The sequence below is a fragment of the Bombus fervidus genome, chromosome 3, assembly GCF_041682495.2.
Source record: "Bombus fervidus isolate BK054 chromosome 3, iyBomFerv1, whole genome shotgun sequence".
NCBI classification, from domain to species: Eukaryota; Metazoa; Arthropoda; class Insecta; order Hymenoptera; family Apidae; genus Bombus; species Bombus fervidus.
In genome coordinates this window covers 13,803,489-13,820,464 of record NC_091519.1, presented here as the reverse complement: position 1 = coordinate 13,820,464, position 16,976 = coordinate 13,803,489, and the positions used below count along the sequence as shown (strand labels likewise).

The 16,976-nt window shown below is 34.0% G+C and overlaps 3 protein-coding genes across 4 annotated transcripts; all 3 read right to left on the bottom strand.

Annotated features, from left to right (window-relative positions):
- Positions 1-337: 337 nt before the first annotated feature.
- Positions 338-5,128, bottom strand: Dare (NADPH:adrenodoxin oxidoreductase, mitochondrial). Its single transcript, XM_072000346.1, has 5 exons — positions 4,836-5,128; positions 1,873-2,011; positions 1,597-1,815; positions 1,307-1,522; positions 338-1,234 (listed from the first exon to the last, which is right to left on the bottom strand). Exons 2-5 carry the CDS (start codon positions 1,990-1,992, stop codon positions 407-409), a joined length of 1,383 nt encoding a protein of 460 aa, XP_071856447.1. The 5' UTR covers positions 1,993-2,011; positions 4,836-5,128; the 3' UTR covers positions 338-406.
- On the bottom strand, positions 2,283-4,837 carry Aft (cap methyltransferase 2). The gene is made up of 3 exons (XM_072000323.1): positions 3,179-4,837; positions 2,536-3,088; positions 2,283-2,462 (listed from the first exon to the last, which is right to left on the bottom strand). The coding sequence occupies exons 1-3, from the start codon at positions 4,592-4,594 to the stop codon at positions 2,365-2,367; spliced, it is 2,067 nt and encodes a 688-aa protein (XP_071856424.1). The 5' UTR covers positions 4,595-4,837; the 3' UTR covers positions 2,283-2,364.
- Positions 5,129-5,646: 518 nt separating the features above from the next.
- Positions 5,647-13,626, bottom strand: Gasp (Chitin binding Peritrophin-A domain-containing protein Gasp). Of its 2 annotated transcripts, none has more exons than XM_072000357.1 (4): positions 13,419-13,626; positions 10,588-10,989; positions 9,666-9,879; positions 5,647-5,955 (listed from the first exon to the last, which is right to left on the bottom strand). In XM_072000357.1, the coding sequence occupies exons 1-4, from the start codon at positions 13,456-13,458 to the stop codon at positions 5,892-5,894; spliced, it is 720 nt and encodes a 239-aa protein (XP_071856458.1). In that variant the 5' UTR covers positions 13,459-13,626; the 3' UTR covers positions 5,647-5,891. The 2 variants fall into 2 exon arrangements, with proteins under 2 accessions (XP_071856458.1, XP_071856457.1); XM_072000356.1 differs by lacking the exon at positions 5,647-5,955 and adding an exon at positions 7,600-7,941 and having other exon boundaries at positions 13,419-13,624.
- Between the last annotated feature and the right edge of the window lie 3,350 nt (positions 13,627-16,976).

The following is a 16,976-nucleotide window of genomic DNA, read 5'->3' as shown; positions in this document are numbered from 1 at the left end:
AAATATTTAGGTGATCAAATTTAGCTGGTTCAGCTTATAACCAACATAATTTTGATTTATATTAAATAATGCATGTAGTTTACATTTATATTATGTAACTAAATAAAATATTTAAAACATCAAAAATTTATTTATTTGAAACATGTTTGTAAAAATATATTTCTAGTATAAATAATTAAGTTATTATAATGAATTGCTTACGTTTAATATTAATTAATATTAATTAATATATATATATAATTATATTTATAGGTACAAAATCTTTAATCTAAAGCTTTTTTATTAAAGTAAAATAATTGAAATTCAAAAAATGGAATAAAATTAGTAAGTAAGCATATTGAAAATTATTGAAAACGAAAAGAAGTTTTTTCTTTTATAAATAATTATCATACATTTGTTACATTTATTATCTTAAGGCAATCTCTAACATTTCATTTATATCAACTATCTTTTCCCTTGGCTTCCCTAATGTTTTTCCCCTTTCACGTTCTACTTTATCAATCTTTTTCCAATCATTATATAAAACTATGGGTATTCCTTTTTGCTCCAGTATTTTAGATAAACCTATAAAACCTGGTTTATTTTCTGTAATTGATAATTCTTTATTCATTGATATACCAATTTGAAATGCATTTGTCATTGTTGATAATATAACTCCTACAGGACCTGTTCCAGCCCAACCTGCAGTATAAAGTTTATCTTGAACTTTACCTGCTATATTTTTAATACGACCAATTTCTGTGTCAAATGGTATTGATGCATCTATTTGAATGGACTTATAACCAATGCTACGAAATGCTATACCACATTCAATTTCTTCAAATAATCCAGTAGGTACAGCAAATTGTGCACGTATGTCATTACCTTCAAGTTTATTTATTGATAGTTTAATACCATGTATACTATCCGAACCTAAAAATTCTATGGGACTTCTTAAAAATATTGGATATAATTCTTTTGTCATTGTTCCTGTATCTAAGGATGTTTTTTCTAAATATTCTATCATGAGTTCAGTTAATCTTTTCCGTGGTCTTGCTAATGTGTTAATTACTTGTTTTACATTTATAAAATCATCTGCACGCCAATAACTCCTACAGCCATCTAATTTCAATATTTCCCTGAGTTCTGCAATTGTAAACGCTGCTTGTAATGGACCTCTTCTTCCTATTAATGATACTTTACGTATTTTACTTTGTGATAATTTTTCCAACGCAAATGATGTTATATCAGTATTCTAAAAAGACAGACTTGTAAATAAATTAAAAATATATTATAAAATACATTTTATGAAAAACTTAAAACATACCTTTAATTTATCTACTGGTGTTAGCAAAATTCTTGCAATATCTATAGCAACATTACCTTGTCCCAACACAACAGCTTCTTCTACATTTAAATTAATATTTAGATTACTATCTGCTGGTACTCCATTATACCAACCAACAAATCGTCGTCCTGATACTATATTATTTAAATTTTCCCCAGGTATATTCAATAGTTTATCCTCTTCTGCACCATATGTCTAAAATATTAGCAAGTAATTGTTAATATTAACTATTAAGTTAATAAGAATAATTGCATTTTTATTATACATACTAATAAAACTGCATGATAAATTTCTTGCAATTCATTTATAGTAACATCTTTTCCTACATTGACATTTCCTATAAATTGAAAACGTGGGTTAGATGCAGTTTTCTCAAAAGTATGAATAACATTCTTCACTTCTGGATGATCTGGTGCTACACCAAAACGTACTAGACCATATGGTACTGGTAACTTCTCTAATATATCCACTTTTACGTTAGCGTTCGTCTGTATCAACATTATATCATTACAATATTATTCTAATATATTGAATGTTATACATACCTTCAATAACTGTTGTGCAGCATAAAATCCTGCTGGCCCTGCACCAATAATACACACTTTTGGTACAATATGTTGAGTTGAAAATAAACGAACATAATTGTAGATTTCACCAAATTTCATAGTAAACACTTGTACTGATCTAAAAGGTTGTATCATAAAAAATAAAATTATGTTTAATAAATATATTACCATATAACATTTTCTTAAAAAGAGGCAACCAAGCATTTTCATTTTGAATCTGATTGTTGTTTTAAAGAATATATTTAGAAAGTAAAATTGAAATTTATACATAATTATAAATTTGTTATATTCACACTTCATATTTATATAGGTTCATCATTATATAATATCAAATTAATTTTCAAATCTTATATTATGGCTATGGAAAGGAAGCATACACTATAAGCAGATATATGTTCATATTTTATTACATAAAAAATTTGATACAACTTTGGTATTTTGTGGAATATGTTGACTTTATGAAATGCTGTTTCAATTTGTATCTTTTTTCAATGTATGTAATATGTAATTAAAATATGTTTTTAGTATCCAATGATTAAGGTGCTCTGCTGAGAAGCATAAATTACATCCTAGAAATGCAAATAATATGAAATATAATATTGTAAGACTATAGTTGGGATACATTAATATAGTTTGTTTTACCTTCATAGAATACTGATGAAGAAATTATTTCCAAAATAGCTTTTTCTTGTTTTTGAGCTTCAAAAGAAGCAGCATTAATTTCATCTAAGAATTGTAATACTTTAAGATTATAATTATAATGATATAGTGTGATTTTCAATCCTATATCATCACAAACTGTAACTTTCAATGATTTGAAAGCATAACTTATAAGATAAAGTAGTTCAATACTAAGATGAGTAAGCAATGAATAGCCAATTAAAACTAATGTTGTTCCAATGTCAAGTTTTTGTAATGCATTGTATATTTCTGTGATTATTTTGTGGCTATCGTAAATATCTGTATATTGAAAAATTAAAATTTTATGTCTTGGTTCACAAAGCATTTCAGTTTTCACTTTTTCTATACTTTCTAGAGAAGGAAATTGTATCTTGAAATTCATTTTAATAAGAATATCATCAACACCATTTTTTATTTTTAAAGCAATTTTGTTACAAAATTTAGAACTACCTATTTTATGAAATGCTTTTCCAGAACGAATTTGTAACTCCTCTGGGAACTCAGTGAAGTTGTACTATAAGAAATAAGAGTTTAATTTACATTGTGAAAAGAATTTATATTCAGAAAGTATAATGTACTAAGAAATGATAAAAAAGTAGCTTACATTTATGATTTCATCGGATGATACATGGATCTCAATTTTATTAAAATCATTACAAAAACTTTCTATTCGACCTAAAGGTGCCAAATGTTGTTTTTCACAACGTTCATTATATGAACCTTGTAATGATTTTTTATGTTGATTGGTACTGATATAATTAGACAATATAGTAGCATTTCCTATGAGTTGCCCTATTTCTAATTTTTTTATGTTATACATTTTTATATATCTATCAGCAACCATACATTGAATTTGTTTTATGTTTTGTAACATTTCAGAATTATCAGAGTTAAATGAAATAATATTATTTGCTATGACTAGGCATTGTCGAGATTTAAAAAATTCACTGCATAGTATAATTCTTTCCATAAATGTACATGGAATATCACATTTATTAAAAATTGCTTGTTTAGGACCATATTCATAATGTTCTCTAAGTTTTTCTAAATAAGGTGAGATAAATGTTGGTCCCTTAAAGTTTGTACATACAACATACATTTCTGAATTTCCTTCTTTGCTTGTTGCTGGCTTTGTTATAGTGACATTAGTAAAACAACAAGATAATAGGTAAATTAGACATACTGTATTACACTCGAAAATAGTAAAAATTTTTAATAAAAAACTGCCTCCAGTAGATAATAATTGTAAGGCAGCTACTGTTTCACAAAAATGTAAATGTAATAGAACATTTTCTTGTTCTGCTGGAACATCTGTACAGTCCATACTACCGTCAGCAGTAATTAAGAATATATTACAATGTGATTCTGATAATTTTGCAAGTTCGTTTAAGTTCTTTAAATTCAAAAGATTTCCAGTATTATCTTCTCCAAAAAACCAATGGTTTAATGTATGTCTTATGAATCTATCATCATCAATCATTCTAGATGCTGAATTACCCTCATAATATGGATTTAAGGTCATAGCAAGCCAGTCCCATTTAATATCAGGAACATTTGTTTTTAACCAATGGTTTAAAGATGTAATGAAAGCTCCAGGTGCTTCGCATAAATGGATAGATCTAAAGCATGTATCATTTTTACGAATGTAATCCACTGGTATTAAAGGAAACGACGATACTATTTCATAGAATTTACACCATGCTTGAGTTAAAAGTTCTGGTTGAATATGGGTTCTCAACTGCATGATAACTTTTTGTGCACTGTTTCTTTCTCTTGTATGTAATTGCCATTGATCAAGATCATAATTATTTAAACAATTCTTTGTAGCATTCAATTCATTTTTTATCTGTTGTAATTCATCGATTGTCCATGGGCACTCTTTAAACATTGTTGTTGGTTCAGGCATTGTATAGCATTCATTATTTATAATATTAAAATGTTTATTAAATAAATTATTTACATGATCGCTATTTGTAAGTAATACCTGCTGTTTTTCTAAATCATATGCCTTTGCTTCCATTATTAAATCAAGTCATTTATTTAAGCTTATTCACATATAATTTTATATAATTGCTTTTAGATGAATTTAAGATATAAAGTAGGAATGTGTGCGTGTGCGTATAACAAAATTAGAATTATAAATATGTAATACTTAATCTCTTAAAAAGAATTGATTATTTTTCGAAGGTTTGAGGTTAAGATTTTTGTATGTAATTGTTTTGGCTGATCTCTTATTTTTGATAGATGCAATTAATCCTCACCTTTTTACAGCATGAAAATGAGTGCAATATTTTATCTAGTCAACAAAATTGACAAAAGAAATTATATTACCTCGTTTCATAAAAGCTATAAAAATACTACACTATAATATTTATACCTTGTTAACGCTATTTTTACTTTACAATTTGATGTACTTAATATTTCAAAATAAATACGTATAGATATAATTTATTATATTTTCTATAATATATAACTATATAATTTAAATAATACTTAAGATCAACATAGGCTAATAACGTATGTAAATATATACCCACGTATAAATGCTTTATTTCAACGGAAATTGAAACATACGTTATAGCTTATAAGACAACATATAAAATAAAGATGAGAAAAGATTAAACATAAAATTCAATAATTTAATGTAAATATTTTATTGGTACTTTATGAATACTTTGTAAATCTTATTTCATAAATAATATTTTACAATTTTCTCGCATTTTCTCGCACGAGGTGTTACAATATTACTTCAATGTTGAAATTTATTGATATAATAGAATCGAACTTAAATTTTTAAGTTCAAGATTACTTCAAGATCATAGTGTACTATACTTATAGGACGATGAATTCATCTTGACATCAGTTATAATTCAACTAGATTAAAACTGCACGGTATAATTTGAAAACATACGAATGACCTTTTAGTATATATTTATATGTTTATGTGTTTAGTAAATTTTTTAATATATCTTTGCCATAACAAATTTTTTGATACAATGACAGACACCTAACGATGGGAAATATTTAAGTGTCCTGCTTTTCGCACTTTATATGATAATGTAACATACAAAATATTTTTTAATAATAGTAATTTATTTACATAGCAACGTATATTATAGTTATGTATTGTAACATCAACGGATATACATAAATGATGATGCGAATGATTTTAAGCGAAATACATGTTATGCGATTCTTCATTATTTTAATTGATCAGAAGATACAGGAAATTAGTCGATTTCTACAGATTCCAAAATCTTCTGATTAGTTCTAAGCATTGATTAAAATTATTTGGATTTTGTGCGTTTGTCGTCCTGTCACTTTTTCTTGTATCCCAATTTCCGCAATGCCTTCAGATCCACATCGCCATAGTAGTCTTCGCTATGAAATTTATTATTTATAAGTATACTTAAATGCATACTTAAAATTATAAAAATACCCTTTATATGGTTTAATAGGGAAACAAAATAGTAAAAAAGAGAGAAATTAATACGTTAAGTGACTTACAATATTGACATGTTGCAGAATATTGAATTTCACATTTTCAATTATATATCATTGAATTATATCTTTCCATAGATGCATTATAAATATATTTAGTGCATTAATATAATTACGATAAAGTGTTTAATAAAATAAAGTGTTTGTAGTGTTTAATACATTCACAAAGTTCACCATATGAAATTTGTTATAGTTTTAACGAGCATGCAAGAGTTAGAATTACAACAATAAATTTCCAAGAAAACAAGCAAACACGAAGAACGTTTACGTGATAGGATAAGAGATTAGGGTTTTGAGAAGCACATAAACCACTTTTTTTTTTACGAATTTTTGTTCCTTTTATTTTACGAATTTTTCACATTACTTAAAAATATACGGACGAGTCTAGCTTACGCAAGCATACTTGACCGAGGCCAAGAGTGTGTGGAGGTAAGCTCGAATTGAGAAAATTTCGAAAAAAGAACTCCTCATCCACTGAACTTTTTCATCGAATTTCCGTTTCTCAGAACCAGATTCAGTGAACATGTTGCGATTTAGACGATACACAGATCGTGATTAACGAGCTTGCCGCCGTTTCCGTTTCAAATCGTATGTCTTACGATAGCGAAGGGGGCGTGAACAGCAAATACGAAGGAGAAACAAAGTGGCTAAATGATGATAAGAGGCAAGAAAGAATGATAGAAGTTATCGATGAGACGATACGATTGCCACTCGAATTATTATCAATTCGAATTTCAATATATAGAATACGCGTCTCAATTTTGATCATCGAAGTGCCTGATGGGAACGAAGATGGGCAAACATCGAGGATAGATAGACGATATTCGTAGATTTCAATTATTTTTCCACGTGTTGACGGAGGTAAGATCAGTCCTTTAATCATTTCCACCATATTACCCGATGCAATTCCTCGTTTAAATAATTACACGACCGAGAACAAGAACTGTAAAGGAGCATTCAGACGATCAGTATATCGTCAATATTATTGTCAATATTTAAGGTTCTCGACGTTATCGTACGAGATTCTCTAGACGATCAATATATATTGCGAATACAACGTTGAGAATCTTAAATATCGACAATGATATTGGCAATAATATTGTTCGGTTGAACGATTCTTAAAAGCAACGCGTGGAGAATTACTAGCTAATCGCGCGTTGCCATCGCGTCGGCATCGAGGCACACGGATGAACGTCAACGCGGGTGCAGGAATTTGACATTTACTCTCCTCGCTACTCCTCAGTCACAAGACATTCGCGAGACAATTCGAAGAAACATCTCGCGGATTTCTAATCGTGCAATTCCTCCGGGATCCGAGTCAAATCATCGAATACGAAGTTATAACCGGATATACAGAGGTCGGTCGTACGTATGTAGAAAAATTTGGCTCGAATGGGAACGCAAGAAACGAACGTAACCGATTAGTACTTTTGGCTCCTGGCGCTATTATATATATTTCGAAATATCGAACATCAGGATCGTTCGTTCGAGATTGTTCTGTTCGGCTAGGTGTGTCTATGTCTGTATACGCGTGTGTCATTGTTTCTGCATATGTGTGGTGTAATAGAAAAGTAGACGAAGGAGAGTTCTGGTAAGGGTATTTGGAGAATGGTGAAACGTGAAAGAGGTGAAGAAAGGAGGAGAGGAGAGGAGAGGGAAAAAGATGAGAGGAACCAGATGGGGAAATCAAGAGAGGGAAGATAGATTAGAAATTATTCTTGAAGGGGTGCGTTGGGCCTCGCAGGTGCCGATGGGGGCCTTGGTTTGCCTTGAGGAGGCTTCCTGGTCTCGCCTGAATTTTGAATTCCGGCAAGCAGCTCGCTCTTCCTGATGCTCTTTAGATCCAGGTCACCGTAGTAATCCTCACTGTGAAGCAGAACACCGGGAAAAATCCGGGAGTTAGGACATGCATGACGTGCTACCTCGCGTGCAGCCTCGTGTCTTTTCTTTTTTACAGTTAATCACGTGTACGTGAGAAGGAGTGATTACACGACCGGATCTGTTTAGTACGCGAGTGCGTGCGTGCTTAGAAGACGCGTTGTATAGCCCGTTCCCGAAAATGTGTGTTACGAATACGATATCGAACGAATATTTTTGAGCGTCATTTATATGTATATTATCCGTTCAGATATGGAAAGGTTCCGTAATGGGTATTTATAGCATCACATTTTACGACAAAGTACATCAAGTAATTTTAATAGAACGATACCATTACAAATTGTAGATATTATATTAATTAATTACATATGTTAGAAACTGTTGTTAATTAACGATACTTATTGTTACCCTGGTAATATTCATCTATCATTGAAACGTACGTTTCATTCAAAATGTTTCGTAACATTCATCTGGGTAAATTTACTGGGTATCTTATGTTTTTTATGTTTATGAATGATACAAGATCCTCGCCTTTACTATCTTTACTAATGTTTACTTGTTTTTTCAGCGCGTAAATTAACATCTACTTATACCTTTAACACGTTTCGATTATATAGCTTTCACACACGTTATTCCTGTCCCCAAGAACGATTATATAAATATTATGTTACCAACATTTGGGTGTCTGTTACGCAAAACCTATCTACCCGTTATGAGAGCAAGGTGTACCGTGAATATCCGTTTAATTACGTCACTCGAAAAAGGTGAAATATCTTACGAACTTTTAACCATGCGGCTGAGTTTTAAAGACTATAATCACCGTGGGTCTATCTGGTTTATCCAGAATTTGTCTTTACGTAACACCTGGTTGCAAAGCTTCCTGATCTGTTTAAATTTACGTGACGGTCTCCCTTCTTAACTCTTTTTAACGCTATTACTCAAAGCTTGGGGCGACAAAAAGTATACAAGGAAATTTACGATCTACTTGTAAAAACAAGGACAGTTTTTTCGTTGTTGTAAGCGAAAGAAACTTTGTTAATGACAATCTATTCGTACAGACATTTGAATATATTATGTTCAGGAATGCATTTTCTCTTATTCCAATAACGTGTTTTATAGCACCACAAATTCCTTCCTGTAACTTTGTCACAAGGTCCCTAACATATTTGGAAAGTATTCGAGCAATTTATCATAAAATTGAAAAAATTAACGTAATTATTCTTTGTTTAATAGAGTTCCTGAATAAATTGCGTTATAAATTAAAAATGGAAATTCCCTACTTTTGTTTTTAGCTTTCGTTTAATATCAACTAAATCAAATTACAGAGCTGAAAAATCGAAAAGCAAAGATTGTTCTTTCGATTTCATTTCCAAACAAATTAATCGATTAAAACGATTTAGAAAGATGAAAGATTAATAAATGAAACTATTAACGTTAAACGATGAACTACACTATAATTAGACTGCGGATATTTATGCAAATTTATATTTTTATGAAATGAAATCTCAGTAGGAATTTATTTCACCTATTAAATATTATATCGAGCAATTTACTTGAGATATTTTATGTATTTTTGCACATTAACTACATTCACGTAAATTTGTGAACCTCTTTTAAATCTCTCAGAAATGTGTAAACAGCCGCAGTCTAACTATAATAAAAGAAATAATTGTACAAGAGATAATTATAATAAAAGGGGAAAATTGACTTACCATCCAGGGACGTCTTCGGGGTCTTCGCAGGCACCGCTGCCATCGGCGTCGCCGATCTTGAAGACAGTTCCGATCGGGCAACCGTATTCCCTAGCGATACCTTCCAGACATATGTAATACTTTCTGCAGTCCTCAGGATGGGCGTGTCTGCTGAAGCTGCCGGATGCTCCGCTCACTTCGCCCGCGGCCGGACACGTGAAACCTCCTGCGACCTCTGTGTAACGCGATAAACGCATAGAGTATGATGTGATGGAAGAGAGAAAGGTGTCGCGTCGCCATAGCTACTTGGTTCGCGATCGTACAGGCCATGAAACACCACCAAGGGCCAAGTGGAAGAAGCCGGTGAATGGCGAAATAAGGCTACGACTTTGAATCGTGCCACGCGAATTAAGAGGATACCGCGCAAGGAAATACAGGATGCGCGTGGGAACAAATCGTCAGGTATCACTGCACGTACCGAACGATGAGCAACGCAACTAATGAATAATATAATATCGTTTCAAGGAGAAACGAGAATCGTCGATAGTTAATTGATTTTCAGTGAAAGTCGTGGAACGTATTTGTATTAGTTCGAAGAAAAACTAGTAAGACGGTCAATCTTTTTAGTACTTCCATTTGTTGGTAACGATTTATATCGATGAAAAGAGAGTACAGATTCTAATAATTTATAAAGTTTCTTTAGAAGACGTTAAAATCGAAAGATAGGAAAATAATACGACAATTAAAAACATATCAATCCATGAAAAAGGATTTCTTTGGTGTTTTCCTGGAATTTAGTTAACTCAAAATTACTAAAAGTCTGAATAGGAACAAACCAAACTTACAACGAGATTATACAAAAAAGATATTCTTATAAATACAATTTAAATGAGAAAAAAGGAGCGTTCGATGTAGGATCACGTAAAGAAGTATCGGAACATACCTTCGTTCTTGCATTCAGGTACTTGATCGGCCCACATACAGACTCTGGCTTCACGGTCGTAAGCGAGTCCAGGACTGCACTGGTATCTGGAAGCCTCTCCGTTCCAGCAATTCCAGAATACGTCGCATTTCTTTTCGTCGGCGAAGATACCGTAAAGGCGAGGACAATGCGGCGTGCTAATCGCTGGCTCGAGCTGTGCCCTGTCTCCGCAATCTACGTTGTGGAGGTAGTCGCAATTTTCAGTGAGGAACTTGCTGTCGCTTGCGTCGAAGGCGAGTCCGTTGCCGCAAGTTTTCAATTCCGCCACGTTGTTATCGCATTTCCAATATTTGTCGCAGGATATATGATGAGGATAGAAACCAAAATCGTCTGGGCATTTGAACGATTCTTGGGCGGTTGTGCCTGCAGTTGAAAAAATGTATTATTATTATTAACGTGAAATCGGAGAAAAGTAGAGAAGATAATCTAATCAATGTGAAAATTTCGCTCGCTTTTTATATAGAGAGCAGTCACAAGGAATGTCGCTCTAATAGCGAAACAAACAAGGAAATTCTTGTCGTTCCTTGTATTACTCGACCTTGTATTAGGAATGGTTTAGGAAAGTCGTGTTTTACTATACCTATGTAGCGGCGAATGTAGAAATATCGATTAATTTTTGAAGCAATGGTAAAGAAGGTTATTCAAGTAGTAAAACTAACAACGAGCAAATGTCAGTCAAGTTAACGGCAGTCGCTGTAATTCGAAATACCAAGGCAATTACCAGAGTCAACTTTCAATTGCGTCGATGGTTATAGTACAACTATAAACCAACTATTTATTTCTTTAAATAATCCTAAATTGGATATTTCTGCATTGAAACCGTCTAATCGTGGCTAGAGTTTTCAAGACGGGAATGATCCATTGAGAAAAATGTGTTTTGCGGTTACACCCGATATAACGCTTTAATCGTGCCAGGGATCACGGTAATCGCGTTCAATTTTGCCGTTTGCTGGATATTGCTTTCGAGAGAAGATTAAACAATAAAATTGATCGTCGACCGCAAGACGCTAATCCCCATCGTTGCGACCATCTTCTTCCACTTCCTTCATCTAGCTCTATACCTTTCCTACGCCCCTCTCTTCACATTTCTAATCGCGTCTCAAGAGGGAAAAGCGTGGCAGGGAGACGATAATGTGTATGGATCGTCGACACCGTTTCAGGTATTTATTATCGATGTTAATGCTGCCTTTTTGTCGCGTATTGTCTTCAGGCTAGAAATTACCCCTAATAATCTGTTGTTCTTTTCTCGTGGCATATGATGTCTGAATAACCTAAACGTCTTATGTAAGGACACAAAGTGACTTTCGCCAGGCGCTTTCACTTTGGGGTCTAGAGCCAGACCCAGCAGCAGCCGCAACACCAACACGACTCGTGACTGGGCCCTCCCAGCATCCCGTTCACTCGATTCTCCTCTACACGTTTCCCTTTCGTATGTGTGTGTTCTCTCTCTCTCTCTCTCTCTCTCTCTCTCTCTCTCTCTCTCATGTACACGCATACACTTTTCGTCCTCTGTAATTTCGCCTATACTTACAAGCTCGCGACCCTCTCGATCTCGTGTGCGTTGCATGTTCACTTTCATTTTTCTCGGGACCGATCCGGCTATCAAAAGTCGCGTCTCGAATCCGACAAAGTAGCCCCGTAATCGGAACCGCGCACGATATCGTTAGCCGTAGAACGTATTCACGTTGGTTGTTTTACAAACTTTTTAGCTCTTTAGCTCCCAAGAGTGAATTTTTATGCTCGATCGCGATGGTAGTGGATGATAAAAAGAAGGGTCAAGATCTGGGCCAAGGTTATCCTGTTGCAGCCAGAGGAGCCCAGGGAAGGGGAGGAAAAAAGAATGGAAACGCGTGTCAAGAAGGTTTCTCTTTGCATGGAAATTGAATACGCCTTTCGATCTCGTTTCAACGGTATGTTTCGTTTGGAACACCGAGAAAGTCGATAATAATCGTCTTCGATGACCATTTTCAAATTGGTGGCACGTCATTTGTACAGTGGGTATTCTCCGATCTACGATCGTACGCGAAGAGCGATAGAGTAAAGGGAAATGCAGAGAAGTTTCTAGATATTTTACTAGTACGCGGTGTTAACGGGAATATTTTGATACGCGATATTGGTTGTACTGGTAGCTTGTACTGGTTAGACGTAGAGATTAGACTTACTAGGGGTATTTAAAGATTTGCAAGTAGGTTTTTTTCCTGGTTATCAGTCGCATATTAAATCGACCTGTTTTGTATTCTTTATGATAGATATTCTGTTAAAAAATATGGTAAGATAGATACAGTACTCCAATTTACAGATGAAATTACAGATAAAACACTTTTCAAGCATCGATAAAATTTCAATATTAAACACACGAGGAGTAAATTTTCTGTTCGAGAGAAATTCATCGAAAACGAATAAATGTGTGTTAATATACCGATCGTGTACAAATTTCAAGATTTACGTTAACAAGATACCGGGTTCAAAGAAATATGTTAACGATGCTCGTAAAACATTGAATTATCGATTTCGTACACAAGCTTTTCCGACCATTTCGTTTATTCGTTTCGTGAAACGACAAGTATCGTGTTTATCGTGACAATCGCGACGAAAGAAGAGCGCACTCTCTTCCCGATCCACAGGCATATGTCACACACTTAGGTCCTCCACTTCCGATAAAATCATCGTGATCGTCCACGAGTAACACTTTCCTCCCCCGTTTCTTTCTCCTCGATAACATTTCCATTTTCTCTATTCTCCACCCTCTTATATCCTCCTGTTCGTATCTCGCGTTTATTTCGGGTACGTACCGGCGATCAGAATGGCAGCTATCACGTAGTACGTCCTCATGGTTACGAATGCGTGTGTCCCGCGTGGTACAGAGATCGGATAACTCTTCTCTCCCGAGTGGCGGTAATAAAATTCGATTATTTATTTAAGAAGGAAAAAAAAAACTATTATCACAATTTGCGTACACAGGCTCCACCGCGCAGAGAGAACTCCGTGTTTGCGCCCTGTCGTACTCCACCTTTATATAAGTCATTGGTCACGTGTTGTTCCTCTTCCACCTCCTTGTAGAACCTCCTTCTTTTCTCCTCGTCACTTCAAGAAGAGGTAACGTCTATACCTCGCCACGTTTCTTCTCTCCCTCTCACGCCCTCTCTTTCTCTTTTTCGCCAACCCGATCTCCCTTTCCTTTTTCCTTTATTCTTCTCCACTGAAAATGCCATCCAAAGACTTAACAGAGGCCCGGTAATAACGTCTGCCACGTTCTTTCTTCCCCGTCCCCTTCTCCCCAGTGCTCGTCCGTTTTGCCCCATCCCACTGCCTTAAATGCTAAAATAATTTTTTATCCCCAATATCATCCGTACCTCTACGAATCCGCTCTTTTTCTACTGCTTTACCTTATTTTTCGACTTTTGTTCTTGGCCGTTGTTTGAATACTCGCGGGACCAGTTTCGATCCAGGCTGGTTTTCACGCGAACCGCCTCAAAATTCACTTGGCGATAAAAATCGTGAAGGCTCGCTTTGTTCCATCCGTCGACGAGCATTCAAAAATTTTCTGCCAACTGATTACTTTGATTCGATCGTAAGAAATTTTACTTCATAATAGAGAATATAGGAAAATATCTCCAAAGAATTTAGGCTAAGACATTCTATTCTTAAAATATCAACTCTCGAAATAATTATACGATTATTATGTCACACAATTGACAGGATTCGCTAGCGGAATAGGATATTCCATTAAAATATTACGTCTAATTCTGTATAACATGCGATCGTCGATAAATATTATTCGCTGATTGATTCTAAACAATTACTATTCCGTCTATTGTTATTACATCGATTTGTTCGCACGTATAAGGCGCGTATCTAGCCATCGAAATTCGTCGAACTCCTGCAGGTGCGACTGTTTTCGTACACAGTCAGCGTACTGGTGCGGTCGTACAATATGCAGAATACTGACCGATCGCAACGTGATTATAATAATAATAATCGTAAGGCCGAGGCGACTATTCGATATAAAATAACGGAGAAGGCTGGAAGGGGGCGAAGGTCGAACACGAGCAACGTGACTCACCGTGACACCCAGCTCCCATACGCCACCCTGATCGACATTCCGACAGAGGTTATCCCACAGCAGCCAGTTTAATTGGACGTTAGCTTAAAGGTTTGCAGCTTCTGGAAACAGGCTAGTTAACATCTCCTCTAAGGTTTTCTAGCACTACAAAATATTTTCAGTTTGGATTAAATATGAGAAAAGATCGTATCGACATGCATGATCAGTTTCATGTTAAATATCTTCCTAAAACATTGCTAATTCCAATGGAAGTTCCAATTTAGACATTACAACATTCTTTTTGTTTACTAAAATGAACGCAGGATTGAAATATAAATATCGAATATCGTAGCAAAATTAAATTCTCAGTAAAATCTCAGAACTTTTTAAGGGTTTTGGGTGTTGACTGACTCTACGAATACATATATCGATATAGTGTACTAGCGTGGTGTATCGATAATTGGCATTATCTAATTCATGAAAAGTCTACGACTTCGATTGGAGTTAGGTTTCATATACAGCTGAATCGAGTAACGATTGACATTTATTTCCTTACATCATCCATTCGCATTTCTGGCACTGTTGCGTTTCTTCTATAAGAAAGTCCCAAGAATTTTGCAATTATTTCATCACTTTTCTCTTACACCTTGCGGTGGAGCTTGGTTGTGATCGGGCGAGAGCGTAGATATTTTGAAAGAAGTCGATCTCTAAACGATCGTTAAAGAATCTCTAAATTTCTCTCAAAGAGACATATCGATATTAGTTTAATATTAGCTTCCAAATATTATAATTAATTATTATTTTGGGTTAATTACGAAAGCTTCTACTATAATATCTTCACAAGCCATTCGTATCACATGCTCTTGATGACAAATGTTTTCTGCAAAATTTTTATGTTTTCTTCAAAATTTTTATGTTTTCTATATTATGCTAGATTTGAAAATTTCTAAGAATAAGTAAAAGACTAGATCCGATTGCCCTCGTACACACACAAATTTCTTAGCGCGACAAAAGCGCGCGTCTTTGTCGCATGGAATTTTCGAAATTTCACATTGCTCTAGAAAAAAATCAGTAATCGAGTAAATGCAGAGCTATTCTAATTCAATGTATTTCCGAGGACACGGTTTCAATCAAGGCAGACAGGCGCATGTTAATGCTGGACGCTTTCGACAACAACGGAACTTTCTCGCTCGGCTTAATCCAGTTTCTCGAATAAATCGCATTGCCCAGCTTGGTATTTACGTTCATATCCATGATCGAACAGTCTAAAGAGGAATAAATAAGTTTATCGTAATATCGTAGATTAATTGACCTTGGCGTAATTGGAAGTAAAACGAAGACGAAAGCCTTACGAATATCGTATTCCAAATATAATTTCAGGTAGCAACATTTTTTAATAATTAAATGTATTAATTAAATATTACCTGACCACACACATTGTTGGGATTTGTTAAGCAACATAGTCGATATAGCGATTGAAACTGTGTTCAAAATATTCTTTATGATAAAATTGTCCAGGTTTTGTTATGGAAGGTCATAACCAAGGCCGTGGTCATGTGGATCAGTTACGACCATGAAAGTGGATGGAAATCAAAACTGTAAGGTTACAGTCTTATTAATTAATTCGCAGTCACGCCGATGCAGCCAACGGAGTTTCACATTTACGCGTGTAGCTGTTACGACGAGAAATAACATTTTTGCAGCTCGTCGCCATAAGGAAATTGCTCGTTAAGCATATGCTCTGTTATACTTTTCTTATTGGTCATGTTTCCGACGAAACATGAACTTACAAAGATTGAGATAAAAGTTTGTTATGCATTGACTTGGATGTAAAAATCCGCGACTATAATAGAATAATTTATACGCCTAACAAGGAATATACATTTTTATAAATAATTTAACTGTTATTAATAAGGAAGAGATACTACAATCTGAAATGTTATTTAACATATTATTTTATGTTGTATTTCCAATTTGATAGTAATTTGTATGCGAGTTAATATTGGAAACCGTATGGTATCATTATCTTCAATGGCTCGATATTCAAATGAACGTAAAATGTAGCTTCTTTTCAGAGAATCCATTAATTTCTTATAAACGTTTTTATAATATGATGCAAAAGCTATGATTTAAGCAATCATTTATTGATTTTCAAGCATACGTATCTTTCAAAAGGAGATGCGTCACGACTTACATTTCTTTAATTAATTTATATATCTCTAGATATTTTTCTTCATTTGCATTTGATATACCGTCAACTATTATATCATCGTTTCTGTGCTTTTCGAAAAACACTCTATTGTTTGAA

What these genes read in the sequence shown, in the direction of transcription:
- Gasp (XM_072000356.1), bottom strand. Translation starts at nt 13,458, where the DNA reads ATGAGGACGTACTACGTGATAGCTGCCATTCTGATCGCCG. An exon ending in AGCTGCCATTCTGATCGCCG is followed by an intron (nt 10,990 to 13,418) that starts GTACGTACCCGA and finishes TTTCAACTGCAG; the next exon opens with GCACAACCGCCCAAGAATCG. An exon ending in ACCTGAATGCAAGAACGAAG is followed by an intron (nt 9,880 to 10,587) that starts GTATGTTCCGAT and finishes CGCGTTACACAG; the next exon opens with AGGTCGCAGGAGGTTTCACG.
- Aft (XM_072000323.1), bottom strand. Translation starts at nt 4,594, where the DNA reads ATGGAAGCAAAGGCATATGATTTAGAAAAACAGCAGGTATTACTTACA. An exon ending in CATCCGATGAAATCATAAAT is followed by an intron (nt 3,089 to 3,178) that starts GTAAGCTACTTT and finishes TATTTCTTATAG; the next exon opens with TACAACTTCACTGAGTTCCC. An exon ending in TTCATCAGTATTCTATGAAG is followed by an intron (nt 2,463 to 2,535) that starts GTAAAACAAACT and finishes TTGCATTTCTAG; the next exon opens with GATGTAATTTATGCTTCTCA.
- Dare (XM_072000346.1), bottom strand. Translation starts at nt 1,992, where the DNA reads ATGAAATTTGGTGAAATCTACAATTATGTTCGTTTATTTTCAACTCAA. An exon ending in CTGCACAACAGTTATTGAAG is followed by an intron (nt 1,816 to 1,872) that starts GTATGTATAACA and finishes ATGTTGATACAG; the next exon opens with ACGAACGCTAACGTAAAAGT. An exon ending in CACCAGTAGATAAATTAAAG is followed by an intron (nt 1,235 to 1,306) that starts GTATGTTTTAAG and finishes CTGTCTTTTTAG; the next exon opens with AATACTGATATAACATCATT.